At 37.4% G+C, this 13,917-nt stretch overlaps 1 protein-coding gene across 3 annotated transcripts in view; it reads left to right on the top strand.

Annotated features, from left to right (window-relative positions):
- Positions 1-13,917, top strand: part of LOC124792386 — a 94,685-nt gene that overhangs the window by 64,380 nt on the left and 16,388 nt on the right. For all 3 annotated transcript variants that reach the window (XM_047257939.1, XM_047257936.1, XM_047257937.1), the window contains exons 7-9: positions 1,466-5,820; positions 9,250-9,373; positions 9,533-9,685. In XM_047257939.1, coding sequence (XP_047113895.1) covers positions 1,466-5,820; positions 9,250-9,373; positions 9,533-9,685 — 4,632 coding nt within the window. The remainder of the gene's footprint in view (positions 1-1,465; positions 5,821-9,249; positions 9,374-9,532; positions 9,686-13,917) is intronic.

Below are 13,917 nucleotides of genomic sequence, written 5' to 3'. Positions count from 1 at the left end.
AGTCTTAAAACGAATTGTCTGTGGCTATTGTACTATATCCTTCAATTGTCATAGGAAATTTTACTGTGAAAAATAATGCCAAACTGGGCATAAACAACAGTAGGTAATGTTGGTGAAAATTGCCAGACAGAAAATCAATTCTAAACTATATACAAACAATGATTCTCCTTTTAAATCTACATAGCATTATTAAAACTGTTTCCAGCTGCTTTAAGAAGTGTAAGATACTTCCTTTTGGTGGCCTGTAAACTGCCAGTTCTTCAAGCTTGTGTCGTTCATGATCCACTATTGTGGTACAGCAATGAAAAGCTGTCCATCACAATATTCATTTACCTGAACGGCCCGGGATTTAACTCCATTTTTTGCACGTACATGGTGATCCCAATTCCACCAACAAAATTTTGCAAGTTGTTCAGGTATATTGTCTTAATATTTTGGTGTAATGGACCTGTGGTGTCCAGCGGTGCCATACAGAGCAAAAATATAGTTTTCTTGTTAATGTACCAGTTGCACTGACAGAAAAACAAACCCAAGACAGAATGGGGCATTTCTGAATGGAAACTGTAGAGCAAAGAGTGAAGTAGGCGTTAATGTTGTCGGCAGGAAGTGCCACGAGTTAGAGGAACAAGTTTATTTCCAAACAAGACACACTATGCATACCACTGACATTTGCACTGTTGTGTGATATTTAAAGTTCAGTACAAAAACTATGATATAGGGTGTAAGAAATCAAATGAAATGCTGCTACTTTGTAATAAACCACAGGAAACAAGAAGTTCCTTCTGTCACAATACTCAGAAAATATTCCAGAACAACCTCTAAACTTTTGTCTGAGAGTTCGGGATCACCCTGCTCAGCTGCTCCATTTCTTCCTATTGGTTCTACACTATTATGATAGTAACTTATATCCATCAAGATGAATCTGTTCAATTTTAGATATTTCCATGTAATGTTCTGATATGCAAAATTAGTCTGCTGAAATTCTGTGTATCCCTTCATTTTCCTGTAAGGAAATGAGTTCATCATTTTTATTAATGATGCTTTTGATATTTTGATGGAAGGCTTTAAATACATTTTTTTAAAAGTATCCGTGGCTTTGTCCAAGTTGTAATGTTTTGTTTTGCTAATAGCTGTTTCAACTGTCTCATGGAATACTTGTTATGTCTAGAAAACTTAAAGCTAAACATACTACCACATGAGTTGTAAGTTGTTCTATTGTTAATTTATGCTCGATCATTGCAATTATACTATTTGAACCACAATAATACATGTGGTTTCTTCTCTGAGTTGTCTCTCTCAACAGTTCTTGAAATGAAATGTCACAAACTTTATGTAAGTTGTTCAGTGTAAAAATTAGACAGACTTTTAGAACTAGTTGTATAAAAAAATCTTTGTTTCATCATATTTGATTATGAGCAATATATTTAACAATGAGCAATATTTTTTTCTCTCTCTCTCTTATCAGCTGTGGATGACAGTAGAAGCACACCTACTGAAGACCTGGAAGACACTGTAAATGATTTGGATACCCAGATGGAGTGCCATTATGAAGATGGAAAACTAAAACCCACTGTAACAAACAATATTTTTGCAGATAATATTTATGATGCACCGACACAGTGTGAAGATTTTGAACGTGATACCTTAAATGAGTCGGGAAAAATTGTGACTTCTCTCACTACTTCTGTTCTGAAAACAAGTGTTTCTCCCTTGCTTTCAAATGACACAAATAGATCAACTACTAATGAAAGTGAGAGCGGTACTGTTCTCAACGATCAGTCTTATGATCGTTCATTACTGGAGGGTGATGAGGATATGTTCCAGATGTCTGTTTCTGGATCAGGTGAAATTAAAGATGCAGGGAAAGGAGAGGCTGAGGGCAGTGAGCTCACCTGCAACCAGCAAGAGCAGAAAAAAAAATCTGATTGCCAGCAATCAGGATCTACTCTGGCACATACAGCTGTACAAGATGATGCACCATGTGCTGAAAAGTCATTCGCACTTGATTTATCTTCAGGAGATGAAACTGACCCAGAAGATATTTTTTGTGCACAGACGCAACAATTTCCAGCGTCAAAAAATAATTTGGGAACAAAAAAAATGGGTGACACAGTAATTAGTAGACAGACAGTTTCACATGGCGCAGACAAATTGAAAGGTTTAGATAAATCAGTTGTAGAAGATAAGGAAGCGGAAAATACTAGTGTTCGTTTAATGCAAGACACCTCAACTAATGAACAGAGAGTGGAAGAAAATTTTGTCCAAAGTAACTTTTCAAAAAGTTTCACTGAGAATGCTGTGTCAACTGTAGCGCTACAAGAAAATAAAAAGAAGCAAGAGTCAGACTTTTCAAATAAGGAAGTTGCATCTGGTGATGAAACTGATCCTGAAGATCTTTTCTGTGCACCAACTCAGAAATATTGTGCTAATAAAGGGAAGCTATCTTCAGATAAGACAGATGAAAATGATCTGGAAGAACTATGTGGTGCTCCAACTCAAAAATTTGTGAGTATTGACGGCAAAAAAGACCATGACAGTCTTCTAAATATCCCCCAAAGTGAAACAGTGTGTCAGCCTCCAAAATTGTTCACTTTGCGTAAACAAGTGGAACTAACTGTATGCAAACAAAGTGAACAGATAAATGAAATGGAAACGGAGCTCTCTGACACTACTCTAGAAGATGTAATTTGTCCAGGAACACAGGAAAGCAGGAGAATGGCTACTGAAATCGAAATTGCTGAGACACCTGAAAGAGATATGCTTGTCAGAGGTCACGGTGGAAGAAAGTCAGTTGTTGAGGAAATCACAAGTGCAGAAGATATGTCAGAGAACCAGAAAAATGAAAAGAACAGAATACAGTCAGATGTGAATGATGATGAATTATTTAATGCTCCAACTCAGAAAATAGAGAATTTCTGTGATTTGAGCGAAGCTAATAAGACAGACAAAACTAAAGCTCACAGTGAGAAAGGAGAATGTGAGGAACATCCAAAATTAGTTGCTGAAGATAAAAGCAAAGGACCACCAGAATCAATGAAGGAATCGTTGCAGAGCATTGTAGTGAAAGTAGCTACTGGACTAGATGTCTGTAGTGACATTTACTCACAACCCACCCAGAGATTAGGGGAATGGAATGAAGAACAATGTTTCCAGGGCAATAGAAGTGCAGTGTGTAACAGGTCCAAAATAAGTTTGCAGAAGGGAACAGACCTACAAGAACTGTTTTCTCAACCAACACAGAAGTTTTGTGGATCAAGTACAAAAGATAAAACGACAGATAAACAAAAATGTCCTGTACAGGAAACTGATGTAAGAAGATTGCCAAAGGGAGCAAGTAAGAAAACTTGTGAAAACAAACCTGGAAATGCTAGTCCAAGTGTACTAGTTTCTGAAAATGTAATAGAGGGTTCTTCAGATGTGAATGATATTGCACATATTAGAGAGACCCATGATACTGGTGATATATTTTCTTGCCCCACTCAGAAACTGGATGCAAGTTTGACTGAAAAAAATGATTCTGTTCTGGCTGATCAGCAGCCAGCTGTTTACAATAAATACGAAAAGGATATCTTCTCAGTTGACACACAGGATTTTCCACAGAAAACAGAATCTGGGAGGAAACTGGACTCACTGAGTGAGTGTGACAAAAAGGCAGCAAATTTGCAGCTGTCTACAAAGGGAGGAATGGATGGCCAAGATAATTCTTTATCTGGGGAAGATGAGGAGGTTATTAAAATATTTTCGAAAGACTTAGTCCACAAGGAAGTCCCAGATTGTGAGTCAGAAAAACATACAAGAAATACTGCCAAGCAAGGTGATGAATCCAGTACTGCAGGCATTCGTTTGAAAAATATTGTAAGTAGCACTACTGTATGTAGAGAAGAAGATGAAGGTTCACTGGAAGTGGAGCTACATCTGCCCCAATCACAAGAAGTTTTAGCTGCACTAAAGGAATTAGAAAGTAAAGCAACTGTGAAAATCACTTCTCATGATAGCAGTGGTAATATGGGAAACAATTTTTCTAGTCCTGTAATTCCAAGAAAAAGAAAAAGTAAAGCAGCTGGTGAAAGAAAACTTGATACAATTCAGGAGTCACGAGTATCAGAAAATATTATATTTCTGTCTGAAACTCCAGTATCTGCTTCCAATAATTTGGTACGTGACTTGGAAGCAAATTCTAGTGGGAAAAGAAAAGTTAAGAGACAATGGAAAGATGAACATATAAAAGAGAGCCATAACTTAGATGCTATTCAGTCTGCTGATATAGATTCTTTGTCTGCTGAAGTGAGTGCACAAAATATTAATAATTTACCTGATAGCAAAAACTCAGGAAGTAGAAGATCAGTCAGAGAAAAGAAGAAAACGTGGAAGCTCACAGAAACAACTGACAATACATCCCCAGGACATAAAAAGATAGTAGAAAGTGCTGCTAATGAAACATCTCACCGAAGAACCTCTCAGAATAAATTCCTTGATTCAGTACCTGAAAACAGTACAGGAAAAGCTCCAGGAAAAAGACATTCTCAGCTTAAAAAAGCTGTTATAACTGCGGAATGTAACACTGTATCTGACTTGGAAATTAAAGGTAGTAGTAAGAAGCGTTCTCTTAAAAATATTGGTACAGAAGATAGCAAGCCATCTGTTCCAAACGACAACCAGCCAGAAAAGAATTCTGAAGAGTCAAATCAAGAACAAACAACAAATTGTGATAAAAATGACAGCTACAGTTCAGTGTCAGTTGATTTCCAACAATCAGAATCCAGAAGTGCTTCTAAGTTTAAGGAGCCATTGGAAGAAAGCAAACAGGCATCAGGACGCACAAGAAGAAGCAGAATTACATCTGTTAGTAATATATCAGAGGAAAATAGGTTTCAAAGAGGAGATCTATTGCAAAATGTTAAAAAATCACGTGCAACGCAATTGGGAAATCCGATTAGTGATAAACGAAATAGCTCAGATGAAAATTCTCTAGAAGTTGAAAACATTGGACCTAAAACTAGAAAATCAAAACTTGATAGTAGAGCAGATATATCGGAAGGCAGTGTCAAATCCAGAAACCACAAGCAGGTAACAAGCAAACGTGTTACAGGGAAAATAAATAGTAATGAAGATGATGAATCATGTGTTAGACTATTTGATCATCAAGAAGAATCTCAGAAAAATAGGGTACCATTTCCAGAGATTGGCGAAAAGGGGAGTACTGGCGTGGTTCCAGAGAATGTTGAAGAAAATTCAAGAGCGGAGAGGAGAACTTCCAAAAGGAAACAGGATGAAATAAGCTCACGTAGAAGTCATAATTCGAAACGTACAAGTCTAAGCTCTGTTAGCCCCATTGACAACCATAATATTCCCTTGGATACAGATGAAGTAAAAGAGGCTCAACCACCAAAGAAGAAACGAAAAGTGACTCAGTCTAGCGTAGAAGACAGTGAGTCACTGAATAAAGACACGTTGGAAGAAAATTGTTGTAGAAGTGAAGAACATGCTGTTAAAAGTGTCAAGATGCCTCGAGGTAGAAAGACAGGCACAGAACAATTGAAAAGTGTTCCAGACATTACAAAAACAGATTCACCAAAATCACGGGAGTACAAAAATGTCCCAGCAACAACCAGGAAGCGAAGAACTGTTAGTGAGAAAACCCATGCTGTCAATGAAAATGAACTTCCAAATCCCAGTGCTGGGCAGGAGAAATTTGTTTCTGAACATGGAAAAACAGCTAAGTGTGACAGCCCTGTTAAGAAGACAAAGACGTCACTACCTTTGTCATCGAGTGAACAGGTGAAATCTGCGCAGCATAAAGACCCCTCTGATAACTCTGTGGTAAGTTCATTATTTCACTTAACTCTTTTAATGTTGAAACACTGAAATAAGCGTATTTGAGTTATTCGCTAGCATGGGCAAAAAAAGTAAGTTATGGGCAAGAAAAGTAAGTTAATCAACTGGAAAATTTAAATATGCACAAGAAAAATGACCAAAATGAAACTGCCATGAGGTATAGATAAAGTGATTTCTGTTTACCAAATGACAACAGACAGACACAAATGGGAAGAGCGAGAATTTCTAGATTTTGGAAACAGAACTTCTTTTGTTTTGCGAAACAGTGGGATGGGATGGGAGGGAGGAAATGGAGCTAGAAGAGACAGAGTAGGTCAGAGGTAAGGGAACAGCAGGCAGAAAATAGGACCATTGTGAGATAAAGCTTCTTCCGTGACTGTGCCCCACTGAGTAGTCCCTGCCCAGAGATCTGAAACGATATTTTATGCTGGAGGATGCCATCATTAAACAATGTTGTAGAGCTGCATGTCCTCAGAAAATGTAGCAGCTACAGTTTCCCCTTGCTTCATCCATGCTTCAGTATCAACAAAGCAAGGCAATGTTGCCTAAAAAGATCAGATCAGTCAGTCATGCTGAAAATTGAAAAGGCCATTGCCTTTCTTTAGGAAGTATTTGTTACACTGGCCAGCCCACAGATACACCTCCTATGTAGTTGTACCAGCAGTACGGATGTCTTGTCTTATTGAGGCATGCAAGCCTCCCCACCACGACATGGTTCTTGGTTCATGGGGTAGGTCACAAATTTGGTATTGATTCACACAGATTCAAATAAGAAATACTGCACTGATCTAGACATGTATGCAGCCTTAAAAAATGATGGCAGGAGACATACTTCTGGTTTTATTTTATGCATGCATGTTGCAGTTACTTGTTTTACATTATTCCTACTGTGCAACATTTATTGTATCTTTAGTAGGTTTTTAACATTGTTCATTTATTTATATAAGCAAAGCACTTGTTAAACTAACCTCAACTCAGCATTCCTGTACATGTTGTTTGTCAGAAACAAATGTTGGTAGCTCCTGATCTTCCACTTTACTGACCACCTAGATTCTTTTATTCAGTGCAAATGCCCTTTCCATTTTAGTAATCATAGTTACAATAACAACATAATGATAATAATCTTAATTTTGTACGCTATATGTGAGCAAATAATATGTGACACATATCTGTTGCCAGCCTTATCTTGAAATTTTTCAGTTCATCTACTTGGAATGTTGCCAGTAATTTTGTAAGTTATTTGTTTTATGCAGAAATGAAAGGAATATATAAACAGAATGCAAAAAAAGTTTTGCAATATATATCCAAAGGGATACTCATCAGAAGTCGGTCCAGGATATGATGGAGCTTGAAACCGGAATGGGTTCCTCGATCTAAATCCATGAATGTAGATAATGATGATGACTTATTTTATTTATTATTAGCTATATGCAATGTTTTCTGTTGGTTATAATTAGGTCTGCTGGCTTTTGTTTTTTGTTACATTTTGCACCTCCATGGAAAAAATTTTGAAAAATGGGTGTAATTGTTGAGAGATTATTTTTGGTGCAAGGTGTCAGTAATGATGCATATTGTTTTCTCGTATATCATCCAATTCAATTTCTGATTTTGAGGCAAAGTTCTAACACTATAATGTTATGGCACATTATGTTGATTCATGAGATGAATACTTTATTTTTGAAAATAATCAATTTTTACTTCTTCTGGCAGGAGGGCTGAAGGGGAAGGAAGGGGGATGAATGGAAAGGAATGGCAAGGTTTAGGAAATAGGGGAAGTTACAGAAAAGTCACACGGGCTCAGGGGAGACCTCCCGGATAGGATGAGAGTAAAGGACTGGATGTTAGGGACTGCACCGGACGAGATTTGAAAACCTGAGAGCTTAAATATGGAAGATAGGTTAATAAGTAAGACAGACATTACTGACAAAACATTGTGCATGAGTTAGTATGAGCAGAAGGCTAAGTGCATTATAAGTGGTAAACATGTGAGGTGCCTCATGACTAACTTAGGATGAGTGGATGCAGACAAAGTGTGTATACTTTCAATACACAATGTCTTGTTGCAGAGATTGCTCTAAAATATGACAATCATGATCTGTGTAGTGATACATCCCATTCCTTGAATGAAATGTATCACGTCCTTAAATGTATATGTCAGAGAAAAGATGTTCGTGACAGAGTAGTCGATTAGTGGTGAGCACCCCACTGTTGGGGAGGTGTTTTAAATCATAGGTGCTGATACCAGAGCTTACAATCCAGTGACTGTATAGAAGTGGGTAACTGCTGAGGTGGAGATATGTGTTCCTTGGAGTGTGCAGTATTTAAGAAAGAGCTCCATGAAATCTAAGAACATAAAATGTCAAAGATAATAAATGTATTGAAATTGTTAATTAACAAGTTGAATATCAGATCTGTTATGTACATAGTACAGAGAGACAGTGTACAAGTTGGTAGCTGTCATCATTTGTCAGGTATTGAGTTGTAATTTTGAAGATAATTTAAGAAGGTGAATTGCATCTCACTTCTTATTTATATGGTCGAGAGAAGGAGAAAGAGAAGTTAATTTTCAGCAGCTTTATCTGCAGCCTTTAAGGACGCGAAGTCTGAGCCCAGTTAGAGGAAGAAGGCACACAGATTCAGGGCACAGAGTAGCTTGACCCAGATTAATAATACTTTACAGCGACCGAATATTCAGTAAGCAACATTCATTTTATATAAAAGGGGTGTTCAGGTAGCAACGTATTTAAGTGTTTGGAACATGAGGTAAAGTATAATAAATCCCCACACAACACAAACCAACCTGAAAGACTTCATCTCAGTGTCTATTTCACCACAATATATCATCTGGATTCTTCCCCCCTGCCACCAGTTTCTCAGAGCTGTGCAGGTGGGAACTGGCATTACAACATGTCCTAACATTAATTTCTTCGGTCTCAACATTTCATTTCAGTAACTATTCCTTTATTTTCTGCCGTGTAGTTTTCTATATCTTCTATTCCTCTCCCCCCCTCCCCCCATCATATGTCTACTGCGTGTAATGCACTTAGCTTTCCGCTCTTATTAACTCTTGCATGATGTTTTATCAGTAAAGTCTGTTTTGCTTATTGCCCTATCTTCCACCAACATTAAACTCTCGTCTGGTAAGTCTCATGTGATCCAGGGCTCTGGGTGACTTTTCTGCAACTCACCCCATTTCCTAAACCTTGGCAGTCCTTTTCCTTCATCCCTCTTCCTTTCCCTTCAACCCTTCTGCCGGAGGAAAGAGCTCCTGGCTCCAAAAGCTTACGTATTTCCTTAAATGTTATATGTGTTTTATCCTGCCGCTGCTTGGTGAATAGATTTTTTTACCTATCCAATTTACTTTATTTTTGAGTTCTCAGTCACTTGCATACATTTTAAAATCGTAATTTCAAGGAAAACAATGAGAAGTCACCTAGAGCATCTCATCGTCTGTCAGCACGCCCTACAAAAACAACTCGTCAAGTTCTGTTTACGGGCCTGAATGATCCTAGGCTCCAGACTACAGTCCAGAATCTAGGTAAGAGAAATATAAGGGGTGGAATGAAGGTGACCTGTTTACTACTTTTAATTAAAAGATAAGTTGTTATTTTTATGTTATTGTGAGCTTTAATGTATCTGTGAACATTCACTTTTCTGTAATGAAGAAAGAGGAAAAATTTGGCTATTTCTGTTTCAGGTGGGAAGATAATGGAGAAACCTGAAGATTGTAATGTCCTTGTGACTGATAAAGTACGCCGAACTTACAAATTTTTGTGTGTTATGGGGCAAGGGAAACCAATTGTGTCACCAGACTGGCTGCTCAAATCACAGAAAAGTGGCAGATTTTTAGGTTTGTAACTGATTTAAACTTTTACGCATCTTAAACATCGGAGCTCATTGTCATATTTGTCTTCTTCCTCTTTCTCTCTCTTCCGTGCCAAATATTTGCACTTCAGTAACCAGATGATTCTTATTATTCTTGTAGGAGAATGAAGTGTTTACTAGACTTAGATCATTTTAACAGTCCTAATGTTAATAGCAAAAGTCAGATTCATGTACTTCTTCTCCATAGACAAATACAAAATTTGTTGCGACTGAAGGTGCATTTAAAATTAGACTGTTGGTATGCAGTGCTCTGTGTCCCCACTGGGGCGAGTAGTGATCTCAGTTGTGGTGGGTACTGGGGAGAGGGAGAGGTAGCAGGATAGTGGTGGGAAAGATGCTGTAGTGGTGCTTGTGGAATAACACAGGGGCATGGCAGGTATAGGATGGTGGGCTGTTAGGTGCAGTGTTGGGAGAGTTTTGCTGGTCGGAGTGGGGGAAGTGGGGGGGGGGGGGGGGGGAAATTGAAAAAGAGGGAAATGACTGCAGGTAAGTGGAGGATAGATGGTGTGTGTGAGGCGGAAATGGGAACAGGGAAGGGGGAAGCAGGTGAAGAACAGAGACTAATGGAGGTTGAGGCCAGGGAAGATACAGGAATGGAGCATTTGTTCAGTGAGAGTTCCCATCTGCACATTTCAGAGAAGTTGGTGTTGATGGGAAGAATCCATATGGCACAGAAATATTTGTTTAGTACACATCGTTTCTCAAAATGTTTAGTACACATGATCATTCCTCAAAATATTTGTAATTAAAATTTTTACACTTTTGCATGCATCTAACCAATTCTGGAAACATGTTCAGTACATAAAAACATGGATTTGGTGGCATTCAGCATATTGCTAATGTGATGATAATCTATGTCCATGCATTACTTCAGTGACATAATGGAAAAAGAAGTCATTAGGTAATAAATTGGGTGATTACTTGCAATGAAGCATGGATTTTATGTTGCCTTTTTCCATTAAATGATCTATTGTTTTAAGTTCAACAATGGAAAATCCATTTGTCACAATTGTTTGAGGTGCTGTATGAAAGCTGGCATTGTCATGATGCAACATTTTCAGTTGTTTTTCTTGATTTCATTTATGATTTGTGTCAAACAAATTGTTGTGTGCCATTCAGCATTAACTTTTCTTCAAAACTCTTAAGCTACACTCCTGATATATGCGGTCTATCCAAACAAATAAGCAATCATTTTCATGAACAATTCAATTTTTGGTTTCAGTTCATCTTTGAACATTCAAACAGTTGATTGTTACTTAGTTTCCAGGTCATATGAATACACCCAAAGGATTCTGCATTCGTTGGCTTAATTTTATGAGAATTTCCGTACACCAGATGGCATGAACTGTTGTTAAAGCTTCAATTCAATTGTGTGGAATCTGTCAGCAAAAGTTCTTATACACAGCTAAATGTTCATGCAAAATCTATTGCGGTCATTGATTAATCGAAGTATCCTGCTATGTGGCGGTTTTTTTCAACTGCAACTGATTTTGGTCAAAGTTAACAGAATTCATCAAAGTTAATGGAAATCATTGCTTCTTTGAAGGTGATTGATGACTAAAATTTGCACAAAACAATTCAGAGGTATTGTCGTTTGCTTAGGTATACGAAAGACGTATGCATTGAAAACTTTCACATGAAATTTCAATTTTTTTAAAGTTTTGGTGTTAACGTTTCTACTTTAGTTTTATTAATTCTTCTGCATTTGACGTCTTAGGAAACTCAGTGAAACACCACATATCTGAATTTATCCTTATTTCGTAGTAGTATTATTATTACCTTTCTTTTAATGGTAAAGTATTTTTTATCATAAATTTGCTGGTTTATCTCAACATCATAATTAGAGAACAGCATACTGTTTCAGTGTTACTTATTTTCACTTGCAGAGTAAAACTTCATAATTATGAAATCAAAAAGGACTATCATTCAGTTATGAGATGCTCTTATGTTGATTGGTTTCTGTGAATAAAATTTGCATTCAGTAAATGTAATTGTTGTTAAATCGCAGAGAGATGAGTTAATTTATGTATTAGGCTATGTACAACACAAATATCAGTGTGAATGGATCACTTCCACTGCCAACCAACTATTAAGTGAGATTAAACATTTTCATTGTGTTAATTACAATTACAAAGCTTTTCATTTCAATGATTTTTTAAGTGCAATGAGGCTCTTAACAATGTGGATTCCATCTTCTCACTGCCGCTGGCCATCAGATAAAACATTGTGGTACCACCTGCAAAGTTCTACGATGTAACACAGGTGCTCACAGTCTAGATGAAAATCAAGTAAAAATTTTAGTTCAAGAATTAATTATTTGGAATATCCACAACATAATATTAAATATTTAAAAAGGGAGATGTATAACACAGGAAAAGAGAGAAAGAAAAGGATGGACACTGAGTTTAGTAATGCGTTCGAAAATAGTAACAAAGGAAAACAGCACTGGGTTGAGGAAATGCCATTAAGCAAAATCGAACAATGGAAAATCCAGAATGGAATAATAACAATTTTATGAAAAGGAGGAACTGCTACTCATTATATAGTGCAGATGTTGAGTCATTGACAGTCCTAACAAAAGGACTGCTAAACAAGTAAGCTTTCGGACAAAAGACCTTCTTCTGAATTGGACAACATATACATGCACATTTACACGTTTGGCCTTGGCAGCCAGAGGCAGTGGTCATGTGGGGGGGGGGGGGGGGGGCATGCACATGAGTTGTGTTTGCTGGAATGTGCGTGTGCATGTTGTCTGATTCAGAAGAAAGCCTTATGACCAAAAGCTTACTTGTTTAACTGTCTTTGTGTTGCGCCTGTCTGCGACTCAACATCTCCACTATATGGTGAGTAGCAATCTATCCTTTTCATAATGCTGTCATTAAAAAAGGAAATGGATAGGTTGAAGTTAGATATGGTGAGCATTAGTGAAGTTCAGCTGCAGGAGGATGAGGACTTCTGCTAAGGTAAATACAGGGTGATAAATACAAAATCAAATTGGAATAATGCAGCAGTATGTTTAATAATGAATAAAAAAATGTGAATGTGGGTAAGCTACTGGGACAGCACAGTGAATGCATTATTGTAGCCAAGGCAAACACAAAGCCAACACCCATCACAGTAGTACAAGTTTAGATACCATATCGCTCTACAGATGATGAAGAGATTGAAGAAATGTACAGTGAGATCAAAGAAATTATTCAGGTGGTTAAAGGAGATAAAAATTTAATTGTAATAGGGGACTGGAATTCGTCAATAGGAAAAGGAAGATAAGTAAACATTTTATGTGAATATGAACTGGGGAAAAGAAGGAAAGAGGGAGCTGGTTGTATACACGGAAGAGACTTGGAGACACCAAAAAGTTTCAGATTGATTGTGTAATCATAAGACAGAGATTTCATAACCCAATTTTAAGTTGTAAGACATTTTCAGTGATAGATGTGGACATTGACCACAGTTTACTGTTTATGAACTATAGATCAAAACTGAAGAAATTGCAAAAAGGTAGGAAATAAATGAGATGGAAACTGGATAGGTGGAAAGAACCAGAGGTTGTTGAGAGCTTCAGAGGGAGCGTTAGGCAAAGATTGACTAGAACAGGGGAAAGGAATACAGCAGTAGATGAATGGGTAGCTTTGAGAGATGAAATTGGGTAGGCAATACAGGATCAAATAAGTAAAAAGACAAAACCTAATAGAAATACTTGGTTAAAACAGCAGATATTGAATTTAACTGATGAAAGGAGAACATATAAAACTGCAGCATATGAAACAAACGAAAGGGAATACAAATGTCTAAAAAATGATATTGGTAGGAAATGCAAAATGGCTAAGTAGGAATTGCTAGGGACAGCTGTAAGGATTTGGGAGCATATTTCTCTAAGGGAAAGATGGATACTGCTTACAGGAAAATTAAAGAGGCCTTTGGAGAAAAGAGAAGTAGATGTATGAATATCCAGAGTTTAGATGGAAAACTAGTCCTAAGCAAAGAAGGGAAAACTGAGAGGTGGAAGGAGTATACAGAGGGGCTATACAAGGGAGGTGAATGTGAGGGCAATATTGCAGGTATGTAAGAGAATGTAGAGGAAGATGAGGTGGGGGATCGATACTGCAAGAAGAATTTGACAGAGCACTGAAAGACCTAAGTCGAAACAAGGCTCCTGGAGTAGACGACATTCCATCAGAACCTACTGACAGCCTT

The sequence above is a fragment of the Schistocerca piceifrons genome, chromosome 1 (assembly GCF_021461385.2).
Source record: "Schistocerca piceifrons isolate TAMUIC-IGC-003096 chromosome 1, iqSchPice1.1, whole genome shotgun sequence".
In the NCBI taxonomy this organism is placed as follows: Eukaryota; Metazoa; Arthropoda; class Insecta; order Orthoptera; family Acrididae; genus Schistocerca; species Schistocerca piceifrons.
This window is presented reverse-complemented; position numbering and strand designations above follow the sequence as displayed.